Source organism: Saccopteryx bilineata, chromosome 2, assembly GCF_036850765.1.
Source record: "Saccopteryx bilineata isolate mSacBil1 chromosome 2, mSacBil1_pri_phased_curated, whole genome shotgun sequence".
Classification (NCBI taxonomy): domain Eukaryota; kingdom Metazoa; phylum Chordata; class Mammalia; order Chiroptera; family Emballonuridae; genus Saccopteryx; species Saccopteryx bilineata.
In genome coordinates this window covers 245061814-245089076 of record NC_089491.1, presented here as the reverse complement: position 1 = coordinate 245089076, position 27263 = coordinate 245061814, and the positions used below count along the sequence as shown (strand labels likewise).

Sequence of the window (27263 nt, the reverse complement as noted above, 5' to 3'; positions counted from 1 at the left end):
TAAAGAGAGGGAGAGAGAGAGAGAGTGTGTGTGTGTGTGTGTGTGTGTGTGTGTGTGTGTGTGTTGGCTGGTACCATACTAAGATAATTTTCTATTTCATTGTTATTAAGTACTTTTGACATAGGAGAATATGGCAGACTGTGAATCTTTTTTTCTTTTTTGGGACAGATAGGGACAGACAGATAGGAAGGGAGAGAGATGAGAAACATCAATTCTTCACTGCAGCACCTTAGTTGTTCATTGACTGCTATCTCATATGTGCCTTGACTGTGGGGCAACAGCAGAGTGAGTGACCCTTTGCTCAGGCCAGTGACCTTTGGGCTCAAGCCAGTGACCATGGGGTCATGTCTATGATCCCATGCTCAAGCCGGTGAGCCCACACTCAAGCTGGATGAGCCCGCGCTCAAGCCGGCAACCTCAGGGCTTCGGACCTGGGTCCTCTGCATCCCCGGTCAATGATCTGTCCATTGTACCACTGCCTGATCAGGCCATACTGTGAATCTCGATAATTTCCTGAACCTTTCTCTTTTGGAGCCTTGGCACTTTCAGGAAGATGGGTATTGGGAGTCAGCTTTGCTTCACTGCCTTGTTTACATAAACTGGTGGTGGAGGGTGGGCCCTCTAGGTCCTTGCAGTTAAGCCTTTGCCATCTGGTAGAAAACATTTGATGTCAGGCATGTGAAAACACAAGTGACTCTTGGAGTCCTTTGTGTTTGGGTAGGGAAGAGAGGGGAATGAAGAGGCTAGACTACCAAATGTATCTTTATCCTGTGGGTGTATATGCACTGATTGTGAGTTGAGGAATTGATGTAGGGGAGGTATGTAGAAGCCACAGTATACTTAACACACACACATACTGTACACTAGTAGAGTAAAACCAGAGCAGGCAGTGTTTAGAGACACTTTATTGACACGAACAGGGAGTTTACTTAAAAACACTACATAATAGGCATTAGGTTGTCAAGAGTTTGGGTGGTCAGAAACAACATACCTCAAGTTCAGGAAAATATTGGTCGTGGAAAATGAAGAAAGAGCAATAGGAAAATGACAATGGTAAAGAGTGCCATCAGTTGCAAGACTAAGTTTGCTCATTTGATGATATTTCACAAACCGTGTCCCCCATCACACACTGCCCAACAAGTGCAGCTCTTGCCAAATGGTGACACAGGGAAAAGTGGCAGAGCACTGGCTCTAAGGCTCAGCTGGCCCACATGTGATGGCTTGAATCTGATCTATAACCCAGACTAGCTTACAGTGCTTGCCTACTGGGTCCTGCTATCAACTCAAGTAGGGAAAACTACACATGAGCTATCTCCCACAGTAGAGTTTTAGAGATTGGGGAAGGTTGGATGAGGATATTTTTCAGACCTAAGACCACAGGGCACACTGAGGGTCTAGATTGGTGCTAGACATATGGTGGGTGCTGAAATGTAGAATGAATGGATGGTCAGAGTAATGGACACAGCAAATATGAGTCACACTCATTTACAGTGACTGGATGAATTCACTGCATCGGGGTCTTTTGTTTACAAAAGGTGGTGAGAGGAAGGTTTTGGTTTATTTTATTCTATTCGTTTCTGTGTTACCTTGAGAAAAGGGAATGAAGATTGAGGATCTGAACTATGACTAGCTTTTGCTTCTTCCTGCGAAGAAGCCATTCCATAGCCTTGCTCTCTGATTTATGTCAGGTACCTTCACAGATTGTGAGTGGCTGAACTTTCCTTTTTGGTCTAGTAGTTTTAGGGGAGAGAGCTACTGTCTCTTAACCATTCACTGCCCTCCACATATTTCCCTGCTCTGAAAAAATTCCCTTCCTACTCACATGTCTAATTTGACATCTAAGGAGAAACCAGAAACTCAGAGAATCAGAAATCTGGGGTGTGTAAATGTTTGGGGATGGAAAAACTACCAAGAATAATGTTTTGTTTGTTTTAGAGAGAGAGAGAGAGAAAGAGGGGGAGAAGTGGGAAGCATCAACTCATACTAGTTGCTTCCTGTATGTGCCTTGACCGGGCAAACCCAGGGTTTTGAACTGGCAACCTCAGCATTCCAGGTTGACACTTTATCCACTGCACCATCACATGTCAGGCAAGGATAATGCTTTTAAACAAGCTGAAAATGAAGGTTGGGGTAGGGACAAGCATTGACTGTCAAGGTGTTCCCACCCAGGAGTTGGGGCTGTGATGGACAAGACTGAGCTAACTGTAAAGGTCGGGAGGTCAAAGGCCTTCTGGGGCCAAAATCAAGTTTATGGCTGTCAAGCAATAGGAAAGGGAACGTGAGACCCAGCCTAGCTTGGCCTTTCGTGAATTGTGTTGCTGAGGATCAGTCATGGGAAATAACCCAGCACCAAGGCAGCGATTGGGCTCATAGAGGGGTAATAGCCCTTGAAAACATGTCTAAGCCCTTTAAGAACGGCATGCAGATAAAGCTTCCAGAGCAATGCACACTTAGTCTGGGTCCCTTGTACGAGTTTGGGAAGAAACAGAGCGGGTGAGGACTTGAAGTAGGCTGGTGATCACAGTACCTTGCAGATGGATAGTCATAGTCAAGTCTCCCAGGAAGGAGTTTAATTGCAACTCGGGAGAAATAATGACATGCAAACCATTAGAAAAATGAAAGCAGGATGAGATGGACCCTTAAAGTGCATTTCCGGCATCTGCCAAGAAGCAAAGTGGTAGAGCAGCAACTGAGTGGGACGAGGTGTGAGAGACCGTGACCAGCTTTGGACAACAAGAGAGGCAAAGAGTAGATGGTCATTAAAAAATGAGAGGAAAGGGAGCAACTGTGGTCTAAGTGGAATGACCTGGGTTAGGAGTCGGAAGGCTTGGATCCCAGCTCTCTACCAACTATGTGAGTTTCGGGTCTACTAAAGCTACTTCGCCTCAGACAGCTTCGTTTCTTCATTTATAACACGAGTATTAGTAACATCTATCTCACAGGGCTAGTTGTGGAGAAGAAATAAGAACATTGAAGTGAAAATGCTTCGTAGACCATAGAGCACTAATGAAAGTGCTAGGAATGAGAAGAGTCCAGAAGTTAGAAGAACAAAAACAGGGAAGATCATCTGTAAAGGGTAAATAAGAAAAAAGGATCGGTATCATTCAGCTCTATTGAAAGTCACTCAGGCAATTTGAGTTGGTTGTTTTAAAAAGAAAAAAAAAACAAAAACGGCTGTCATGCATACCCCCTGACGGCGAGTTAGGTGTGTGGTCGACCCAGAGGGAAGTGGGGTGTCGGCAGGAGCTGGCTTCTGCCACAAGCTCTGTTGTCAACCAGCCATGTGACTGGGAACACCTGTTCTACCCAGGCCTGTTTTCCTAACCATAAAGTAAAAAAAACTATACCACCCTCTATTTCTGAGAGATTATGTGGGACATTACCAATGAGGAGGGCTTTGAGTTTACTGAAAGTGTGAATAGGAATTGTTTTAAGTACTTCCCCCACAGATGGAAGAGATTAAAAAAAAAAAAAAGAGTAAATTGGTCAGGTGAGGCCCAAAGCCAATACAGTAGGCTCTTTCCCCATAAATGTCTCCAGATCTAAGGGACATCTCATTCATCATATCCCAGTGACTACTTTCATCTTGTATCATAAAGGGTCATTACCCCTCTCATCACTAGGTGCCAAAGGACATCACACTTGGACCAATCACTCTGTTCAGATGACACATGAGATTTTCACTAAAATTTGTCCAGTGTTCTCCCAAAATATAAGGGACAAAAAAGCCTGGACATCATGGATTCATAGGTGGAATGTTTAGAAGCCACCTAGCCCAAATGATTGGAAGCCACCTCCCCTATCACTTCATTCACTGGCTTATCATCCATGTTTCTTAAATACCATTCCAAGATGCCTCGTTCTGTAGGAGGTTGCAGATTTAAAAACACTTTCACTAAGGGAATTCTTCAAGTCAACCTCCTGTCTATCTCTCTGCCTTTTGGGCCAATTCCTAGTTACCAGAATCGGCGTTAACCTCAGCCAGGCGATGCTCCTGAGTCTGTGCCTGTGAAAGAGGCATGGCCATAGCCGACCTCAATTTCACAGTCTTTTCCAAAAACAATGTTATCCATCTTAGGAAGTTTAACCTGGGCAGCACCAACAGCTTACATCTGCTCCAGTAGGCTCTGAAGTCAGGTTGAGCCCTGTCTGCGTCTTGGCTGCCTCCCATAACATCAGGATTAATACTGATCCACAAAAATTTGGAGAGGAAGAACTTAGGAATTTCAGTTTCAATGCCCACAGGAAGAGAATACTTCCCAGCTCTCTCAAGTGGCATGATCAGTTGGGGGGCAGTGGCAGGGAGGGCATACCGACCAACAGGATGATGAACATGTGTGACTTTATAAACCACTTAAGTTGCTGAATCCTTCCCAAGTCTCTGGTCCTTGGCTTCTTAAAGGATTGAGACTACCCCAGGCCTTAGAGACTTGACGGGTGCTAGCCTTGGAGCGCCAAGCCCCGGAGAACATTTTAGTCAGTGCTTACTGGACTGTCTCCCCCTGAGGGACCTAGAAAAGCATGCTCTGATGCTCTAGTCAAGTGGGCCAAGAACTTGGAAAAACTGACTTCAAAATATTCCAGCTCATGACACTCTTTTGCTTTAAACCACATCCATCACTCTTGGCTCCTTCCATTAAAACATCTATTCGCTTACAGCAGTGGAGAATGAGCCAGTTCCAGATGGTAACGGACAGAGAAATAATGTGCCACCTCCAGCCCATGTTCAAAGTCATTTGGAGCGCAAGGAAGAAGTCCAATGGCCATGGATGCTGCTTGCTTAACAGCGAGGATGGGGTGAGGTTGAGTCTGGGTGGAAATATTGGCTCCTCTGTTTTGGCAGAGTCTTATGGTGCATAGAGGTCTGATGGAGTTAGGAAACCGGAGGTGAATGGATGTGTGATGCATGAATTGAAGGATGAATGCATGAAGGGATGCGATGTGGCCTCTGGGGCACCCTCCTGATGCTTGACATCACTGAACCCAGGATTTCCAGTCCCTCAGTGTTCAGGTCACCTATCAGTGATAAAACAACTCACTGAGACCTTCCAGTCCATTCCAGCCAAAGAATCTGACCAAATCCACGATCTTTACAAAGGAGGGAGTGGGGAAATTGCTATGCCTTTGTCACTATGGGTAAGGAGTTCAATTTGCCCAATACTCGGGCCCAAGAAATTCACCTTCTGAAGGGTTTTGACATCACATAGAGCTTTGTGATTTGGGCGCCAACTTAGAGAAGTATCCTGAAGGCGGGGGATATCAGTTAGGGTAGAGATTAAAGGACCAAATTTAAAGTCACTTTGATAGTGGGTGACTTGCCATGTGTGCAACCTGCCATCCTTATCACCGGACGTCACACCCCTTCTATTCCTCTACTGGCACCACCGAGTTCTCTTTGTTTTCTGATGGGATGGCAAGGTAGTCAGACCTGTGGGAGGACAAATGGGGGCAGAGAATCAGTGCTTTTGTACCCAGAGGTGGGGACACAAGAAAAGGGAAGGAGTAGGGGTGCAGGAACAAGGATGTCAACAGAACAGCTCTGTACTTCCTTGTGGCCGTGTCTCCCAAACTAGAGTGGCCCTTTCAGTGAACTAGAATAGCAGGAATTTTATGTTTATTTATTTGTTTGTTAGTTCCACTGGCAGTCTTCTCTTTTATCCACATTGTTCTCAGGATGTAGGATTGTTAGATTAAAATGGTGGCCAAACTGATGGGTGTGAAATGATATTTTATAGTTGCTTTAATTTTCACTTCCTTGATTCCTGGTGACGTTGAGTGTCTTCATTAGTTTACAGGCTATTTTGGTTTCTACCTCTATAATTTGCTCATGTGCTAGTTGTTGTTTTGTTTTGTTTTTCTGAGATATTTGTCTTTTTCTCATTGATCCTGTATCTTGAAAATATCTTCCAGTCTGCTTGCCTCTAAACTTTGCTTATGGATTCTTATAATGAAAAACGTAATTTTGGCATACTTTTGGGTATTAACCGTTTATTGGATGTTTCATTGGCAAGTATCTTCTCCCATTCAGCTCTGCTTGGTTCTTTATTATACTTTCTCTTTGTTGCCATTCTTCCTAAATTCTTCTAGTCCACTCTCAAATTTCTTTGCAGTCTTTATCAGCCAAATCACTTATCTCCGTTTCCTTAGGTTTCTTTGTGGGGATTTTTCTTGTTCCTTCCTTGAGAGATATTCTCTTTTCATTTTGTTTGTGTTTCTATGAATTAGAGAAAATAGATATCTCTCCCAGTCTTGAAAAAGCGGTCTTATATAGAAAGTGACCTCTGCGTAGGTGTGTGCCTGGTTGGTTTTGCCAGGCTAACAGGAGCCGATTGGGTGCTGAAGGCACTGGGAGCACTGGCCTACTGAGTGGGAGTGGCTCTGGGCGGGGAGGCCAGGGTATGTAGTAATGTCCTGTTGATCCTACTTGCTCTCTTTGGTCCGGGCCAAAATGGGCTCCAGTGATGTGTCCCAGCATGCACTGCAGCAAGCTTACAGGTAGACCAGAGCACCTGGCTAGAGCCCTCTCCCACTCCATATGGATGTTGTAGGGGCTGTGAACCATGGTGCTCACAGGCACCTGGAGAATCCCCCAGAGTCCCTAGAAAGCTCCCGTTGCTCCCAGCCTTCCCCATACAGTCTCTCTTGTTTGTCGTGTGGAAAGTGGTTATGTGTAGAGGACACCTCTTTATGTGCCGGGTCGTTTTTTGGAAGCCAGGTAGAGCCAGGCAGGGCTTCCACTGCCTGGAGCACTGGCCTGCTGGGCTGGAGGGATTCCCCGAAGGGAGGCCAGGTGCTCTGATGAGGCTTTGTCCCAGCAAGGTAGGTGATCCTGCAGGCAGGCGCAGCACCCATTAGTGCTCCTACCGCCCAAAGGAAGTGTGTGTGTGTGTGGGGGGGAGCGTATGGCTCTCACTCACTGCTCCTTGGCCTAGAGTTCCCGCTACGTTCCTCAGTTTCCCAGCCTTCTCTGCTGGCCTCTTTCTCTTGTTTGTTGTTCAGAAGCTGTTCGCTCAGCCCTCAGTTGTCTCACAGGAGTAACTGCTATCTACAAATGTGTGTGTTTGAGTTTGCTCCTGGGAGGGGCATTCAGTGTCCTCCTATGCCACTTTCTCTATACAGCCAACTTGCACCTCTCAACTGTGCTGTTCATTTCTAGTTTGTTTTTTATTCCTATTCAACTCTGCTTGTTCTTTTTTTTCTTAACAACATGCTCTGTTATGCTTTTGATTCCTTCTTTTACTGCTTTAACTCTTTTAAACAAATGTAGTTCCTATATTCCATTAGGTCCTTCTTGAGTCTGGAGTTTCTTGGATTTAATCCTGCCTTTTATTATATTTCTTGCTTGTACTAGATTGTTTTCTTTTAGTTTTGGGTTCGATTGTGAAACCAGATTCAACATTGCTTTATCTGGGGATTCCTGTCACACCTTAGCTAACATGGGTCCCTTCAGATGGTTTTTCATTTGTTCACTGGCCGGGGCTCTTTTTTTTTTATTTACTGACTTTTTTTTTTAATTATTGAATTTCTAGCTTAGAGGTTCCTGGATCATGTGGATAGAACAAATTTAAATCCCAAACACTGTGAGAGCAGGCTCGTGATTATTAATTTTCAAGAATCTTTTATTTTGTTCCACTCGGAGTCAGGCCAAGATGGATGTTTCTTTGGCTTTTCCCTGGGCCTGGTGGACTGATTATTTTCTAATCTATCCTTTGTGGGAGCTCTAGCTCTCTGAGGATCCGGGCTCTTTTCAGGGGGGCGATGCTCAGTTCAAGCTCTGTTTCCTGGGCAGCCCCCACTGTAGGAACTTTCTGCCCAAGCATGGGAACTTCCTGTCCAGGGAGAGGCACTTCCTGTCCAAGCACTAAAATCCAAGCACCTAAGTCACCAGGAATGACAACCTCCCCCAGCATAACAATTCTATCTCTCCCCATATCTGATCAGTTGTAATTTTGTTCTTCATTAAGAGCATAGATATCATGCAAATTATTGTATTAAACATTTCTAGGTGGCAGTAGCCTAGGGTTTACAATGATACCTGAGCAATGTTAGTAGCCTTGCAGATCTGTGAGAGTTCTTTTCTGTCCCTCTTCTCCCCAAATAACAGGTCAGCATGGTCTCTTAACCCCTTAGACCCAATTATTTCTCACTCCTTAGTGACTAGGGCCTTCGCAAAAATGGCCAACGTATAGTCTAGACATCGGAGGATGAGCCCCTACTCTGCATATTGAATTGCTGCCAGGCTCCAAGGAGGAACATGTTGCTTGGAGCTAATAAAGTGCCCGGGTGGCCCGAAGAGCTCTGTGCTGTACAGCAAACAGCTGTGACAGAAAGCATATGGGCACTAGGAATGGAGAGGCTTGGGTTCAAGTCCCAGTTCCTCCTCTCATTATCTTTGTGGCCTCAGTAAGCCTGTTCCAGCAGCTATAAAATGGTCATAATAATGTATTGCAGTGGCAGCTGATGAGCTTCCATTAGTGGTTAAGAGCATAGGCCAAGAGTTAGCAGGCCTGACTTCAAACCTTGCTTTCCTACTTAGAATGACCTCGAGCAAACTCTGCCAGGCTCAGTTTTCTGTCTGTCACATGCATATATTGACACTGACACCTCACTGCTAGTTGCGAGGAAAGTAGATGACTGTGCAATTGCTTAGCCTTTCACCTGTGAGAGAAAGACCTCTCAGTGTGCTGCCTGTCACGATTTTGGCATCGTTGGACTTACGCATTTTCTTGGGCTGCCTCTTCAGCCTTTGAGACCTTCCTGTAGCAATATATCATCTCAATGAGCAGCCACAGTGTGAGGAAGACCAGGAGGATGTACATCATGATCTCTGAGACGACAGAAGTGAAGTCCTCTCCAGCTGCAAGAGGGAGAATGAGGCTGAGAATGTGCACGTCCAAAAAACCCAGAGCTGATGTTAGGCTCACATTTATATGAAGCCTATTTTTATGTACATTATAAGCCCTACGTCTAAAGGAACTCAAGAAGATGTCAAAGAATTTAATATCCTCTGGCTCTCCCATCTGTTAGCTTTCTTACTGACTTTGATCTGATGATTGGAGGGAGGGATGATGGGGAACATGGGTGATAGGATTGTAGAGCAGTGGAAGGAATTCTGGGATCAAATGTAATAGCGAGGTCCCAATTTTGCTACCTACTAGTGTGTGAATAGTCATCTCTTTTATTTGAAACTCAGTTTTTCTTTCTTTCTTTCTTTCTTTCTTTCTTTCTTTCTTTCTTCTTTCTTTCTTTCTTGAGAAGATTTTATTTATTGATTTTACAGAGAGGAGGGGTGGAGTGGGAGGCGAGGTATGGAGCGAGATGTGTAGTTGCTTCACTTTAGTTGTTCATTGCTGGCTTGTTGCTTGTTGTATGTGCCTTGACCGGGCAAGCCCAGGGTTTCAGACCAGTGACCTCAGTATTCTAAGGCAACACTCTATCCACTGCACCACCACAAGTCAGGTGAAACTCAGTTTCTTAATTTGCAAATGACAATAATAATTTACATGATTATATTAGCTAAGGTATTTAAGACTATCTTGTGAAATTTAAGTATCTACACAAATGTAAAGAATACATCTCAGTTCAACCTCTTATGTGCTCTGAACTTGGGGTGATAGGTCTCGGGAGAGAGCCTCAGAAACCATGTAAAGGGCCAATGCAATCAGCCTACCCAGTGATATGAGCATGGTCTCTACAAGTCTGATTAGAAATAAGGACCTTCCCAGCTCGTAAACCCAAACAGAAATAAGTATTGGAGGATTCCATGTATTAACCAGACTGTCCTCAAAGTTCTACTCCTGATTCATGGACCTGATCCCACCATTTCCTTGTTAAAAACCTTTCAGTGTTTTGCCTGACCAGGCGGTGGTGCAGTGGATAGAGCGTTGGCTTGGAACTCAGAGGACCCAGGTTTGAAACCCTGAGGTTGCTGGCTTGAGCACAGGCTCATCCAGCATGAGCATGGCCTCATAGACATGACTTCATGGTCGCTGGCTTGAGCCCAAAGGTCGTTGGCTTGAAGCCCAAGGTCTCTGACTTGAGCCCAGGGTCACTGGTTTGAGCAAGGAGTCACTGGTTTAGCTGGAGCCTGACTCCCTCCCCCGTTCAAGGCACATATGAGAAAGCAATCAATGAATAACTAAGGTGCTGTAACAAAGAATTGATGCTTCCTATCTCTTTCTCTTCCTGTCTGTCTGTCTCTCTTGCTTAGAAAACAAATAAAAAAACACTTTCAGTGTTCCATGCTGCCCTCAGAATAATGCCTGATTTCTGTTAATAATCGCTTGCAAGGCCATGCACAAACCAGGCTTTCTCATCTGATTTCCATTCCGTTGGCCGGCAAAACTTCTCTTCTCAGACATTGTGGTCTCTTGGACTCGGCGGACATTTCTTCTTCCTCTTTCTAGACTGGCTCTCATATCCCACTGCTACCTCTGTCCCAGCATTCCCTCCTGGTTTTTAGTCTCCTCATCATTCTTCTAGATCCTATTGATGCCCCTCCTTTGTGAAACTTCCCTCAGCTTCTCATGCAGACTTTTCCCACCCTCCTGCTGGTACTTTTCCATCCATCCATTAACACTTCTCAGGTTGTACTGTGACATATTTATCTCTCTGCTCTGCTGGCTGTGTGCTTACTGTGAATGTATTTATTTCTGAACTATCAGCCTGTTGTCTCCTGGAATTTTTGAAATACTCTGTATTTGTTGAACGAATGAATATAAATATTGATCTTTTTTGTTTCATGACCAATAAAAAGAAGAATGAAGAACATGATACATGGCCAGTGTCCTGACAGATATTTTCTTTCCTGGTAGGAAGAGAGGTGGCAGCCATTTCTCTCCTTGCCAGCTCCCACCAGCTAATTAGGTTCAAGAACAAGTGACAGGAAATAGGACGGTGGTGGAAGGGAAAGGTGTGGTGGAAACAAGCTCTCCTGACAGGTGGAGACCGGGACTGTCATCCTGCTTCCGGTGCGGACGGGCTCCACATTCTCAGGCAAGCCCCTTCACTCTTGCAGAGCTCTGTGCTCCTGGCCACAAAATGAGAGGTGCCAGAGTTGCACTCTCCAATCAACGGAGGAGTCATTTCAACTTCCACACGCCAGACTGCACTACTGAACTTACACCTGCAAGAGTGGTGCAGAGAGAAAGCCCCCTGGGTTATGTGGGAGCCTAGCTTCCTTCCAGCACAAACATCCTGAGAGGCACTATGGCTCTGATCACAAACTTGTTTTCCTTCTATTTTTACTCAAGCTTTGTTCTGGTGCCTAGCAGGCCCATTGGCTCAGCTTTGCCATACTTTCTAGTGGCTGCACCAAGCTCTCCGGAGCCCAAAGCCTGAGACAGCAGGAGATGTGGAGACAGAGAGCCCCACTCCTAGCGTCGGGCAGTCACCAGCCAACAGTTCCAGACAGTGAACAGTAGAGGGCGCCAGGCTCCCTTTCCCCAGGGAGAACCAGTGTATAAACAGAAGAGGATAATGGAACTTCTAAACAGAAAAATACCTTTTAGAGTTTCCAGTCCAACCTCTTCATTCTACAGAAGAGAAGATGGGCCAGGAGAGGGCAAGTGGCTCGTCATGTCCAGATTCAAGCGGCCTGAGGGTCCTCCTGCGCTTTCAGAATTGAACTACCTTTTGTTTTAGTCATATTGTCTAAATCATGACATCTGTTTTTTGCATTCAAGCTTGCTTCATGAATTTTATCCCAAAATATGACAAAAAATAAATGTGTGGCCTGGACATGGGGATTCCTGGGATCCTCCCCTAGGAAGAGGTCTATCCTTAGTCTGATCTCTTCTTTCTTTGATGACTCCATGACTTTGCCTGTATCTTGGGGTGGCAATAATGACTAAGAATGTGCTGGAAATAGACTTTCTGAGAAAGGCTAAGCAAAATGGAATCACCAGTTAGCCTGCACAAGAAAACACAAAGGGAGGTGCACATATCACTCTTCCGATATATGAAGGCACATGTGCAAGGGGCTCGGAGCCACAGTTCTCAGTCCATTGAAAGCCAAACAAAACGGCATGGTACACTCCAAGTTCACCCAGGTTTCTGGACTTAATTGTAACAGAATCGTTTGACTCAGGACTGGTGAGAGGACTTCCCACCCTAACAAGGAATGAGTGGTGGGAAATCTGGAGATTTTCAATTAGAAACTCAGGAGCTAAAAACAGTGAATGAGACGATATAGGGAGGATGCCACAGATGGAACGGGTTGCTTGTGTGATTATTGTGCAGGAAGACAGACAACAAAAACTGTGGAGCTTTGCTTCAGAGACGTGGTTCTCAGAGTGCGGCCCCAGCAGCCTCGGCACCTCCTGATAGTTTGTGAAATATGCCAAGTCTCGGGTTCTACCTATGGAATCAGGAAGGCTGAGTTTTAAGAAGTCCTGTAAGCCTGACCAGGCAGTAGCACAGTGGATAGAGCATCAGACTGGGACACGGAGGATCCAGGTTCGAGACCCTGAGGTCGCCAGCTTGAGCGCAGACTCATCTGGTTTGAGCAAAAAGCTCACCAGCTTGGACCCAAGGTCGCTGGCTCGAGCAAGGGGTTACTCGGTCTGCTGTAGCCCCCTGGTCAAGGCACATATGAGAAAGCAATCAATGAACAACTAAGGTGCCAAAATAAAGAATTGACACTTCTCATCTCTCTCCCTTCCTGTCTTTGTCCCTATCTGTCCCTCTCTCTGTCTTTCTTTGTCACAAAAAAATAAAATTTAATTAAAAAAAAGAAGTTCTGCAGGACATTTAGGGGCTTCCTGAAGTTTGAGCACCACTGGTTCAGAGGTGTGTATGACTCATAGACAGCAGGGTCAATCTCTCTGAGCCCACTGAGGGGGCTCAACGCAGGCCAAAGAAGAGGCTAACTAAATTGGCAGCTTTAGGCTTCACGGAGGCTGTTCTCTTTCTCTAGGGCTGAAAATCAAAGGACTATATAGCAATTATCACACTAGCATCTCCAAGCCTTTCTACTTTGAGGAAAGGCAGAGAGGCAAGCTAGTTGGGCAGAATGCACGAGGGTGGCCACTAAAGGAAGACAAGTCAATGGTGACACTTTTAGAAATCATGCCAACACACATGGATCTTGCATTCTCTAAGGGTCTCATTTGTGTAGGAAGCCCACTGTTCTCCTTCCCCTAAGAGCAAGAGACCCTAGGACCCTGTGGCCCAGCCTTACCCTCTTCGGTGACTCGGAGGGGGATTAGCCGTGTGGTCTTCACAAAGGGGCGGTGTGCTTCAAACTCAAACTCCCGGGACACATTGCAGGTATAGAGACCAGAGTCATTCAGGGTGACATTTAGCACAGTGATGGACACATCCTGCAAGTCCTTGCTCCCGTTCCACTGCAGGCGTCCCTGGAAGGGGCTCTCGACCTCCTGGTGGCCGTTCCGATACTCATAGATCTGCAGGTAGAGAAGAAGTGCGTAGGGCCACAAGAGAAGAAGACAGGGTAGGCCAGCTGAGGGGGGTGTGAGGGGGGGAGAGGGCAGAGAAAAGGAGCATAGCTTTGCAGGCACAGGAGGGAAAGGGACAGTGTTACAAGGAGCTCCGGGACACAGGGGTGGGACGAGGAGTCTCAGAAGAAGAAGGAGGGAGAGCAGGACAGGGGGAGATGGGCAGAGGTCAACAAGTATCAGGACACGTGGACACATCAGGGAAAGAAAGCAAAGAAAGATGAGTGGAGCATATAGGAGACCACAAGGGGTCAACTGAGAGAGACACAGGGCTGGAAGGAAACAGAAAGAGAGTCAGATGTGTCATGGGGGCAGCCAGTGGAAGAACAAGATGTAGAGACCAAGAGAGGTGGTTTATTAGTCATGAAGACACCTGAGAGCCCAGGCCTCAAACTTGGTAGTCCAGGCCAGGCCACAGGCGGGGGACCTAGGATGCTAAGTGTCACAGATAAGCAGAGAGCTACCAACTCATATGCACATATCCAATTTTTTTTTGCCGTGGGCTGAATTATAACTGCAATATGGTCTCTCAAATCCTTTTCTCAAACACTTGCATCTCCTGACACATTTTTTTTTCTGTAATCCAGTCTCATCTCCACGTGCCACGTGTGGTTACTTAGGTTAACATCTGAATAACTAGAAAGTAAATCAAATGTAAAATTCAGTCTCTCAACTGCACTATCCACACGTCAAGTGCTTAGTAGCCACACATGGCTAGTGGCTACTGAACAGCAGGAATGTGGGACATTCCGCCTTCACAAAGTTCCTGTTTAGCATTCCTCTGTCTTGGCAGCACAATTTTAAAAGTCTGCTTTCCTCCTTCTGCACCTCCTGTCTTCAATTTGGGCAGGCCGGGAAGCAGAGCAGGCAGCTGGCCCGCGACCAGGCCTGAGTCCCACGGGGGCCTCTGCAGCCAGCCAAGACCTCCAGGTTCTTGAAATCTAGGGATAGGCTCGGCCACGGTCAACCCTGAGCCAAGAGCTGGGAGCTCTACTGGTCCCACTTTGGGCACCTGACTGGAGAAAACTTACATCAGAATGGCACATGCGACCTAGAGTTAGCGATGAGTTCAACTTTAGGAAAGCTACACAAAAGGATATGTGAAACTCAGTTTCACCCTGCTGGTGTTTTCATTAAAAGTCTTGTGGAGAAGAAATTTGTCTCCAGGAACAGGAGATCGTGTCATAAAAAGGGATTTGTACCTGCTATCAGCCGTCCTGGTTCACAGATAAACTCTTTTGCTACTTTAACTTTTTTGAACCTCAGTTGCATCATTTATATATATATATAATCTTTTTCTTTAACCAACACTTACATATATAGTGCTTTCTATATTCTAGAATTATCCTAAATGCATTAAAAATTAAGGTTTATGATTCCTGGTAACAACTCTAAAATGTAGCTATGGTTTATATCCCTATTTTTCGAGATGAGTAAACTGAGTCACAGAGAGGTTAAGCAGGGGCCCACATGCGGCCCCCTGAGGCCATTTATCCAGCCCCCACTGTACTTCCGGAAGGGGCACCTCTTTCATTGGTGGTCAGTGTGCATAGGAATTTGTTCATAGTTTTTTTTATAGTCCAGCCCTCCAACGGTCTGAGGGACAGTGAACTGGCCCCCTGTGTAAAAAGTTTGGGGACCCCTGGGTTAAGCAATCTGTCCAAAGACACATGAAGCTAATCAAACCCAGGCAACCTGGCTGCAGGGACACTGCAAGTGTGAAAATGGCCATCCCCGAGGTGGCGCTCAACATTTAGAGCCACCCTTTTGGCACTGGCACCAACCCAGGAGCTGAGTCTTGAGGGCTGCCTGCTCTGTCAGGAACTGATGCTTTAGATTCCAGATCACAGGGAGATCTGCAGGTTCCTAGTGGGAAGGAGGGGGTGAGGCTACTTGGGAGGTTTGCATAGCATTTATCCACTAGGCTAGGGAGTATTTAAATATTTCACCCCCGGCTGTGCCTGTACTGGGGGTACCGGTTGACTGCCCCCTCTCATTCTTATCGCACCGGGATTGTGAGTGAGATGAGCTAACCTACGTTCTTGTATGATGATGCTCAGTGTCACGGGGCAGCCAGTGACAGAACCAGGAGCAGAGACCAAGAGAGGCAGTTGTATTGGTCATGAAGACATCGGAAAGCCCTGGTCTCACACTTGACACTCTGAGCTGTTTCCCACTGAGAGTTTGTGGGCAATTCTGGGCCAAGCCCCAGGAGGGAGATTCAGGATTTAATTTTTCTCCTAATTTAATCCATCTAATAAGATGGTGTAGAAGATTAAATGAAGACACCTTTCAAGTGCCTAGTCAGGTGAGTAGCACACAGTAGGGTTTAAACACTATTTATCTCTTGTTCTGCCTCCCCCTGCTTGTGACCAGGAATGCTTGCCGCCGCTGGCCAAATGCCCTTCCTTTCCCAGAGGCGGGGATCAACTAAGGTTGTCAGTTATCTGCTCGGGAGCTGTCAGTGCTTTGAAGCGAAAGAGCCAGTGTTTGTCCGATCCTCATTCCCCAGACTCTCAGGAGCTGGGCACACAACACAGAGGTCAACAAAAGGAAGGGCAGAGTCAGCAGTCAGACATACGAGGAAATCTTTACCGCCCTCGGGCCTGTAGAACCACTCCACCACCGTGGTGGCCTCCACCTCCTCCCTCTTCATGCAGGAGATGCAGCGCAGCTTCATGGGGTTGCCCTGCACGGCCTCCGTCTCCGAGGGCACTTCCACACACACAGGGACGCAGACACTGACTGGAGAGGGGCCAGGCGACAGGGGAAGGAACAGGAGGAGTTGGGGAGGGGTTCCAGCAGAGAGGCAGTGGGAAACGAGAAGGGAGGAAGAAGAGACAGAGAAGGAAGGGTTGTGAGATAAGTTTAAAAACACCATGTACAAGTGTTGTCTGCCTGTACCTGTGCTCCCGAGTATGCATGCTCCCAGCAGGCAAGGAGGGGGGTCGAGGAGGCTCGGGTGACCCAGAGCGACTGAGTGCCCTCCTGGAAGCAGTGCGGGTGAGTGGCAGCCCATACCTGAGCCCTGCTCTCAAAGACGTCTAATGTAGGTGGAACACAGTGTATGCATCCATCCATACATCCACTGATCATCATGCACCCCTTCATTCAACCAGCGTCACTTAATCTGCTCGTCCTATGCCAGGTCTGATGCCAGACTAAGATACAAGGTGGACAAAACACGAACCGTGCCCCTAATGACATTCATAATCTCTGATTATGGTGAAGTGATGTACTAGTGACTGCTGTGTTCCCAGAGGAGGGGGAATTATTCCTGTCTGGGCTGGGGAAGAAGAAAGAGAAGGATAGTGAGATTGGAGGTAGAGAGGTAGATAGGACCCAAGCTGTGATGCCCACTGTGTGCCCTTCACAATAGGAGGGGTCAAATGTTTTAAAGCCATGGAGAGTTGGAATTAGATTTGTGTTTTAATAAAAATGGAGGTGATTCTTATGCACAGTCATGGATGGATCAACAAGGGGAAGCGTGAGCTGACTGACCACTGGGCTGGAACAAGACTTTGTGCAGAAAACTAGAGAGAGAAACCTAAAACCCTGGAGAGAGGCCAGACTGGGGGACAACTTGCATACTACACAGAGGTTTAGACTTACAGCTCCTGCCCTCTAGAATTCATGGCCCATTTAAAAAGTCAGGTATATCAGACAGCAAATTTGGAATGAGTCACACATGGGGTGTGGCTACCAACAAGTAAGTGCCAATGTGGGCCACACTGGCAGCTGTATAATGTGCTGAATGGGAAAAACAGTTCCTTTGCATGTTCAGAACAGATCTGGGCCATTCTGATCAGTTCAGGGGGTCAAGTTTTATGAAAGGAAGTTGTTCAACGAGTGCATGCGCAGAGGGGAGCAAGATGGAGGAGGTCTGGGCTCAAAGTCTGGTGAGAGACAAAGGGTTGTGCTAAGGGTGTTCAGCTTGATACGGAACTTATCTGTCTTCAAATATTTGAAGCTGGTCTGTGGAAGATACAATAGCTTCTGTCTAAAAGTTACAAGAAATTAAATTTAGCTCCATTGAAATAAAGAATTTTCTGGTGCTGAAGCTGTTCACAAATGCAAAAATCTGTAAGGTAAGAGAGTTTGTCCTTTATTGCATGGGAAGATTCAAAAGTGACAACTCATTTTTATTATTTTTAAGTGAGAGAAGGGGAGGTAGACAGACACCCGCATGCGCCCTGACCGGGTTCCACTAGTCAACCTCATCTGTGGCTGATGCTCTGCCCATCTGGGGCCTTGCTTGCAATCAAGCTATTTTTAGCACCTGAGGCAGAGGCTCCACAAAGCCATCCTCAGCACCCGAGGGGCCCATGCACTTGAACTAATTGAACTGCAGCCATGGCTGCAGGAGCAGAAGAGACAGAGGGGAGGGGGAAGGGTAGAGAAACAGGTAGTTGCTTCCCCTGTGTGCCCTGACTGGAAATTGAACCCGGGACTTCCACATGCTGGGCTGATGCTCTAGCACTGAGCCAACCAGCCAGTGCCCTGTCAGGACCTTTCTGATGCTACCTTTTCATGAATTAATAACAAAAACAGAACCCCTAAAATTATAAAATGATACACATTGATACTTGAAAACTAGTCCACTGTAAATGGTTCATCTGTCCCTCCGCTGGCAGATGGTTATTTCTAAAAGCAGAGTAAAGCTTTATTTAGAGCTTAAAAGGAAACTGGCCAATTAATTAATTTTAAATAAATAAAGGGAAATATTTTATTTGACTGACTTTGATGGTAATGCATTTCATTTTTAAACACAGAGTCTAAAAACTAGTGGCTCTAATAGAAAGCTTAAAATAGTAAGAAAAAAATTAATTTAATTGGTTTTAAAACTCTCGAGCAAGCTGAAGCTGGTCTCGCCAGTGGTCTGTAGAGGGGCTCTTGCTTCTGCGGATGGAGCATCACGAATGGGTACATATCTCACGAGAACTGATCTGTGATGAGTTTGAAGTCTTGGTTACAGGCATAGTTCAAAAAAGAAAGAAAACACCCTGGCCAGATAGCTCAGTTGTTTACAGCATTGTCCTGAATGAAGTTTAGAGGTTGCTGGTTCAATCCCTGGTCAGGGCACATACAGGAACAAATCAATGTTCCTGTCTCTTTCTCTCTCTCTCTCTCTTCCTATTCTGCTGAAATTGATATATTAAAAAAAATTTCTTTTTAAAGAAAGAAAAAGGAGGTGTAGTTTACACATAAGTTTGGGAGTGGACAGAGATACAGAGGGTGGTGTTTACTACATTTAATGAAATGTAGCAAAGATAAGTTAGTTCAGTTAGGACACTTCAAAAGCAGAATAGAAAAATGTACCATGCCCTGGCCGGTTGGCTCAGTGGTAGAGCGTTGGCCTGGCATGTACAAGTCCTGGGTTCGATTCCCGGCCAGGGCACACAGGAGAAGCGCCCATCTGCTTCTCCACCCCTCCCCCACTCCTTCCTCTCTGTCTCTCTCTTCCCCTCCCGCAGCCAAGGCTCCATTGGAGCAAAGATGGCCCAGGCGCTGGGGATGGCTCCTCGGCCTCTGCCCCAGGCGCTAGAGTGGCTCTGGTCGCAACAGAGCGAAGCCCCGGAGGGGCAGAACATCGCCCCCTGGTGGGCAGAGCGTCGCCCCCTGGTGGGAGTGCCAGGTGGATCCCGGTTGGGTGCATGCGGGAGTCTGTCTGACTGTCTCTCCCCGTTTCCAGCTTCAGAAAAATAAAAACAAAAAAACAAAAAAAAAGAAAAATGTACCAAGGACTGCCCAATCACAATGAGAGAGGGAGGATGAAGATGGTATTTGGTAACCAAAGGCCTGGGTCTAATCTACTATGTAACCTCTCTGAGACCCATGTATTCATCAACAAAAGAACTGAAAATAATACTTATCGAATAGATTTGTCATGAACATTCTATGTAGTAATTGACACAATGAGCTTTACACAGATATCACTGGTTGACGTTCTTTTACCCTTCATTTAGCTGTTCACCATTCAGCAACAACACTGAGTGCTCACTGCATGCCAGGCATTGTGAACACAATAGGGAACAACCCGGACATCTCTGCTCTCGCAGAGCCTACATTACAGTGGGGGGGGGGATATAAACAACTTCAGATTGTAATAAGTGCTATGAGACAAACACAATGGAAGATAGAGAGAGAGAGAGTGCTCAAGGTCGCTGGAGACAGCCTCACTGGGGAAGAGACAGCAAGCAGACACTGAAGGAAAAAAATGAAGAGGCAGATATTAGTACCCAGTTTGCTTAGTGTGTAGAGCGCCCCCCCCCCCATCATGCAGATGTTTCATGTTTGATTCCCAGTCAGGGCACACAGGAGAAGCAACCATCTGCTTCTCTTCCCTTCCCTCTCCCTCGTCTCTCTTTTCCCCTCACAGCCAGTGGCTTGCTGAAGATAGCTTGGTTAATCTGAGCATCAGCCCCAGACGGGGGTTACTGAGTGAATTCTGGTCAGGGTGCATGCAAGAGTCTGTCTCCCTATCTCCCCTCGAGAGAAAGAAAGAAAGAAAGAAAGAAAGAAAGAAAGAAAGAAAGAAAGAAAGAAAGAAAGAAAGAAAGAGAGAGAGAGAAAGAAAGAAAGGGAGGAAGGAAGGAAGGAAGGAAGGAAGGAAGGAAGGAAGGAAGGAAGGAAGGAAGGAAGGAAAGAAAGAAAAAGGGGGAGAGAGAGAGAGAGAAAGAGAGAAAGAAAGAAAGAAAGAAAAGAAGGAAGGAAGGAAGGAAAGAAGGAAGGAAGGAAAGAAAGAAAGAAAGAAAGAAAGAGAAAGGAAGGAAGGAAGGAAGGAAGGAAGGAAGGAAGGAAGGAAGGAAGGAAGGAAAGAAAAAGGGGGAGAGAGAGAAAGAGAGAAAGAAAGAAAGAAAGAAAGAAAGAAAGAAAGAAAGAAAGAAAGAAAAGGAAGGAAGGAAGGAAGGAAGGAAGGAAGGAAGGAAGGAAGGAAGGAGGGGAGGGGAGGGGAGAAGGAAGGAAGGAAGGAGGAAGGAAGGAAGGGGAGGGGAGGGAAGGGAAGAAGGAAGGAAGGAAGGAGGAAGGAAGGAAGGAAGGAAGGAAGGAAGGAAGGAAGGAAGGAAGGAAGGAGAGGGGAGGGAAGAAGGAAGGCAGGAAGGAGGAAGGAAGGAAGGAAGGAAGGAAGGAAGGAAGGAAGGAAGGAAGGAAGGAAGGAAGGGGGAGGGAGGAAGGGAGGGAGGGAGGGAGGGAAGAAGGAAGGAAGGAAGGAAGGAAGGAAGGAAGGAAGGAAGGAAGGAAGGAAGGAAGGAGGGAGGGAGGGAGGGAGGGAGGGAGGGAGGGAGGGAGGGAGGGAGGGAGGGAGGGGAGGGAGGGAGGAAGGAAGGAAGGAAGGAAGGAAGGAAGGAAGGAAGGAAGGAAGGAGGGAGGGAGGGAGGGAGGGAGGGAGGGAGGGAGGGAGGGAGGGAGGGAGGGAGGGAGGGGAGGGAGGGAGGAAGGAAGGAAGGAAGGAAGGAAGGAAGGAAGGAAGGAAGGAAGGAAGGAAGGAAGGAAGGGGTAGGTTATATGGATATATGTGTGAAGGAGTGCCAAACAGAGGATAGAGAAACTCCAGGGTCCCAGGGTGGGAGTGTGTTTGTTGAAAGCGAAGAGCACAGTCAAGTATAGGAGACAGAGTGAGCCTAGAAGGAGACTAGGTAGGAGAGAGCAGTCAGGGCCAGATCACGGCTGGTCTCACAGGCCACAGTTAGAACTTGATCTTTCACAAAAGTGACATGAAGAACCTAAAGGGTTCTGAGTGGAAGATGACAGTCTGATTTATATAAAATGGCACGATGTTACTGCTATGTTGAGAATAAACTAAAGAGGCGAGGGAGCACCAGGGAGGGAGCAAAATAACAGTTAAGGGGCTGGTGCGGTGATCAGACTGAGAGACGTTCAATGGTGTTGCTTGGATCAAGGCAGCAGTGGAGCTGTTGGGGTTTAAAAAGGAATAATTCTCTGGATGAACACCCTTTGACAGGTGACAGGTGATATGCTCCAGTGAAAAAGTAGATGGCCTGAAATAGGAGCACCGTTAGTTCATTTATAATCAAAGGAGGAAGGGCAGAATATATACATATATATATATATATATATATATATATATATATATATATATATATATATATATATATATATATATGATGTCAGGATGAGGGATATGGCTGGCGGCCTCTCTTTCCTGACTTGCCTCTGATGACAATAATCCAAGGTATCTTCACGGAGCAAACCCCACTGATTCCCTTCTCCCAGTCAAAAGGCATAGAGACTCTCCTTAGGAAGTCCTGGATAGCATATTGCTAAGTGGCCTCCAAGCCCTCTTGCCCTGTCTGCTTGCCCTTTGCAATATTGCAGGCTTTTCCCTCCATCAAGGGGTGAGGTCTGTTTCTCCACTCCCTGAGTCTCCAGTCCACTGCTGCTTCTCTCTCTTTAAAATCCTCTAGCTAGACAGTTCAGTGAAGGTATGGCCGGTGTCCAACCCACATTGCTAACTATAAATAATAAACTCCTGGAACAATCTGGATAAATCATTTCACCTTTGGTCTCCCTTTCAGTTCCCATAGTAATTATGAGGAAACTTATGAGAAGGAAAAATATGACATATTATGATGATTGTATATTTAACTAAGGGATAGTGTCAATTTATTATGAAGTGGATAGTAATATATAATGCACAAACTCCTCTAATCCTCTCAAATCTTTCTCTTCTTTAGGCATTGCTATAATGTTCTCCCAGAGCTTGTTTTAGAATGTTTTCCTTTGCACTAAGATAATAAATGCTTTGATTAGAATGTAAATATAGGTACTTCCCCAAAAGGAATAATAAATAAGTCTGACTAGTGGTGGTGCAGTGGATAAGGCGTTAACCTGGAATACTGAGGTTGCTGGTTTGAGACCCCAGGCTTGCCTGGTCAAGGCACATATGAGAAGCAACTGTGAGTTGTGTTTTCCATTCCTTCCTTCCCCTGCCCTTCTTTCTCTCTCTCTTCTCTCTAAAATTAATAAAATTAAAAAACTTAAATTAAAAAAAGAGTAATAAAGTTATTTGCAGATATTAATACCCTGTGGAAAAGGCAGTGGCCTGGGGCAGGGAAGAAAGGGGGTGCTCCAAAAAGAGATGAGAGGATAGATGTCTGCCTGGCAGTCCTGCACAGCAGCAATGTGTTCATAAGAAGAGCTTGAGTCTGACCAAGTCACCACAAAAAGAGCTTGAGCCTGACCAAGTCACAGTGGACAGAGTATCAGCTTAGGATGCAGAGGACCCAGTTTTGAAACCCCAAGGTCGCCAGCGTAAGCACGGGCTCTCCAGCTTGAGTGTGTGGGGCTGCTGGGATCATTGACATGACTCCATTGTTGTTGGCTTGAATCCCAAGGTCACTGGCTTGAGCAAGGGTTCACTTGCTCTGTTGTAGTCCGCCAGTCAAGGCACATATGAGAAAGCAATCAATGAACAACTAAGGCGCTGTAACGAAGAATTGATGCTTCTCATCTCTTTCCCTTCCTGTCTTTTTGTCCTGATCTGTCCCTTTCTTTGTCTCTCTTTCACTAAAAAAGAAGAAAAAAAGAGAAGAGCTTGAACAAGCACTGGAAGTCTCAGATCAAGAGACAAGAGTTCTCTAGTAAGCCCTCTTTCCTGCCTGAGCTCATTTTCTCATCTCTAAATTGGAAATACAACTACTTCTCCTGACTACCCCATAAGATTGATATGGGGGGCAAAAGTAGTAATGGATTGAAAAGTAATGGTGCTGCCTGACCAGGCGGTGTTGCAGTGGATAGAGCATTGGACTGGGATGCGGAGGACCCAGGTCCGAGACCCCGAGGTCACCAGCTTGAGCGCGGGCTCACCTGGTTTGAGCAAAAGCTCACCAGCTTGGACCCAAGGTCGCTGGCTAGAGCAAGGGGTTACTCGGTCTGCTGAAGGCCCACAGTGAAGGCACATATGAGAAATCAATCAATGAACAACTAAGGTGTCGCAACAAAAAACTGATGATTGATGCTTCTCATCTCTCTCCATTTCTGTCTGTCCCTATCTATCCTTCTCTCTGTCTCTGTAAAAAAAGAAAACAGAAAAAGAAAAGTAATGGTGCTTTTTAATCTATAAGGCTCTAGGCAAGTATAAAGTTTATTATTATTATTATTATTATTATTATTACTACTACTACTACTATAAGAAATAAGGGAACATCTTTTCCAATATGGGAAAGAAAGTACAAGAATGGAAGAGATTATTTGTATTTATGTTTGCATCATGTGAAAAATCAACTTGGGAAGGGAGACTATATCTAAGGTAAGTACTTTCCAATATTGAAATTACATGCAAATAAAATTAATTTTTATTTGTGGAACCACACCCTTTCTCTTACATTGATAGCCAGGCTTCGTGAACCATCTGTCTTTTGCTTCTGCATCTTTCCAGTTTGGTGAACCAAAGTTCAGATTACCAATAAGCTAAGAATGAGCAAGGATGGGTGAAATGAGCACACTTCTTCCACAAGATTTTTTGGGGGAGGGGGAGTGAGAGTGGAGAGGGAAATGAGCATTCTGCCAATTTTAGTAATTATTCTGTAAATATTTCCCTACCATTCAGTTGTGGAGCTGAAAGGAATGTCAGATATCATCAGCGCTGACTTCAAAACTTTACATACGAGGAACCAGATACTCTAAGGTTGTTACTTAGCAACTTAGTGGCAGAGCTAAGACTTTAAACTTTGTAAATCTGAGTCTAACAGTCTTTAGTCTATAGAATGCTATCCCCATCCACTAGAATTAAGGCTGGGACCCTAAAATTTAGATTAGAATTTGGGAAGAAAGACTTCACAGAATCTCACCCCAAACCTTTTCTACAACTTCATCTTCTGTGTTCCCCAGTCTCAGCCTTCCCTGAGAAAATTCCAACCTTAGATTTTTAAGACAGGTGAGATCACTGGCAACCTAATCTGTCTGCTTCATCTTCAGGTCTAGTCTCTTTGATTGGGGATAGATGGCGGTGAGTCTGTCCTTGGGGCTGGAATTTTGTTCAATAGGAAGCGTGGCTCTGCATCTCCGGTCACATGCAAAACCCAGATAATGCTGGCAATCAGAGTTATTCTCAGAGGCTAAATAAAGTGATACTAAGGCAAACAGAAAAGTCTCATTAGTGCATCTGCCACTGCACAGGCACAATGAGTTTCAAGCCAACCATGGGAGCATAATTCCACATGCTTAGTTTTAATAATGCAGATAGGCACAACCACTTCTAATTATACTGATGATTAATTTTTAGCATGGTGGAAAGTAACTAAGCTCAGGTACAAGCAATATAGCAACTGAAAAGCACCTATTTTTTTCCTGGAAGATATAAATAAGAGACACCAAGACAGAGATACCTAAAACTACAGAGCTACCTACACACAGAGAGACATACACGCACACCCCACTTTCATCCTTACCAATCCATTCAGATATCCATACTAAGATGCTCAGACACACACTAGCACACACGTTTACCCACTGAGGCTTACATGGATGCACAGTAAAGCATTCTTTCAACTACATATTCAGATATTATCAGGTAGCCTCATTAATCCCTCTACATACATGCAGGCACCTCACTCCAAGTCCATCCCTGATATCACTCTGCTTAGTCTTACTGTTGCAAGTGCAGGGGAGCAAGTCACCTTAGTTCTTCACAGCAAACAAGAGTGTATTCATTTTTAGAGGCAAAACCCAGCTCCCAACCAAACACCAAAGCACCTTAGCTCCCTTGTTTGTGAAAAAAGAAAAGAAAAATGCAATTATCAGGTGCCAATTCTCTGAAACCTGTTTTCCTCCCATTCCTTATTAAAATTAAGCAGATGGATCAACAACTAAAATATTTTCAGTCTCAAAATGCTTGCACCCAGCTTATCTTTGAATATATGTATCCTGATTTATTGATGTTGCCCCATTAAAAATAAAATATTAAAAAAAAAATGCTTGCACCCAGCTATTTTTAATATATAGAAATGCATTTGAAGACCCAGTAAGGTTTCCAATTCACTTCTCACTGAGAAACATAACTGCAACCAAAATTATTTTATGACTACATTACCCTTTAGCAAATGGAAAAAAATACTTTGGAATAATCAGCAAATGGGAAGAAGAATGGAAGAACCACCAAAGGAGGTTCAGGAATAGAGCAACAGGGCTGCGTTTTCCAATCTCAAAATCCCAGCTTTCATGGAATCCTTATTGTATGTCCATGTCTGGCAGACATCACAGAAGAAAGCCAACCAGGGTTTTGTTTTTGTTTTTTGGTTGGTTTTTTATTTTTAAAATTATTTATTGATTGATTGATTTTTGCCACCAACGACATCAGTAGGTGTTATTATTGTCTGCATTATTACTATCCCCTGTATCTCTCATGGCAGGGTGCTGCTACTTACCCCAGAAGATGAGCACGAAGGAAACCAGGGGAAACAATCTGTTGAAGGCAGGCATCTTCTTAGGCAGGTGGCTTCCTGGGCTAAACAGAGATTCCCTGGGTCAAGAACAGCGCCCTCTCAGATACTTTCGAGGAAACCTTTCGGGGCCAACTGCCCCAAGGGGGCGACTTTCTGACTGAAAGAAGGGCCAAGCGCCTTGACTGTGGAAGTCCGGCGAGACTGTTGAGTCGGGCTGCGGTTTCGCTGGAAGCTACCCTAGCAGAAGACCGCCTCAATCCGAGGTGGTGGAACAGGAGCTCGGCGCGCGATCCTCCGAGCGCGTTGCGGGGACCCGGCTCAGCACCACGGACAGCGCCTTCCCCGCCCACCCCGGAATTACAAATTCCAGCTGCTCGGCGGCTTCTCGGGTTCGCACCTGGCTGGCTAGGCGGTTGCACTGTCGGAGTGGACCATGTTGATCCACCTCTCGCCTCCCTTAGGAACAGCTGCGCTCCGACCAGAATCCACCAACACCGGGAGCTCTGGCTTCACCGCCCTCACCGGCTTCTCTGGCTGGGCGTGCCCCCACACCCGAAGCCACCCGGGCCGTCTGAGCTACAGAATTCGTTCCTCTTCGGGGCCGCCCACACCCGCCCTTGGCTCTCCAGGGAGGCCTGGAAAGACCAGGAAGGAGGTGGAAACTCCTGTTTGGCCGCCGTCCTTTGGGGGTGATAGAGGGTGACCCCTTCCCGGGAGCTCGCCCCTGGATCTTGGCGGAGCCCCGGCCCTGGGTGGCGGGTGACCAACTACCCTTGTCCAGGGCCCCCTGACTGTGTGCGCTGTCGGTCTTGACGTGCGCAGGCGGCTCTCCACCCCCTCCGCCACCATGGACCCACCCCCTGATGCACACACTCCCCACCCCCAAGCGGGCGTGCCCCTCCCAGGGCAGAACACAGCGCCGAGCGCGGGGCGGAGCTCGGCGCGGCGCAAACACCTCCAGCCCCTGGCGATTTCCATGCTGGCGGTCTGTCTCCAGGTCTCCCTTTCACATCCCTACACCTCTCCCAGCACCGGTACAACCTCCCACAATTCACACCCTCCAGGCAACCCCACTTTTGCTCCCCCATAGACGATTGCCTGCAGCTCTGGGAAGGGGAGGGTCAAATCTCTTTCAAGGGATGATGTCATCGGTAATGTACACGTACGTGGCTCTTGCTTCTCTCCCCCGACCCCACCCCATTACCTCTTGTTCTCTCATTCTATCCTTTGTCTAGCTTTGATTAATTGGTTCCGAGCACACGGAACGCAGCAAGATAATTCCTGCTTGGAAACGGGGCAAGGATGAGGTGCACCTGTTCCCAAGTTCCCCTCCTCACCTAGTGAGCTGATCCAGTATCAGCGCAAGAGTGGTTTTGAGGGTGGGAACAACTCTGTTGCTCTA

The 27263-nt window shown here is 46.2% G+C and overlaps 1 protein-coding gene across 1 annotated transcript; it reads right to left on the bottom strand.

Moving 5' to 3' along the window:
• Positions 1-887: 887 nt before the first annotated feature.
• Positions 888-26680, bottom strand: SCN3B (sodium voltage-gated channel beta subunit 3). Its single transcript, XM_066259793.1, has 6 exons — positions 26259-26680; positions 25844-25923; positions 16039-16202; positions 13181-13406; positions 8719-8857; positions 888-5428 (listed from the first exon to the last, which is right to left on the bottom strand). Exons 2-6 carry the CDS (start codon positions 25896-25898, stop codon positions 5365-5367), a joined length of 648 nt encoding a protein of 215 aa, XP_066115890.1. The 5' UTR covers positions 25899-25923; positions 26259-26680; the 3' UTR covers positions 888-5364.
• Positions 26681-27263: the final 583 nt, after the last annotated feature.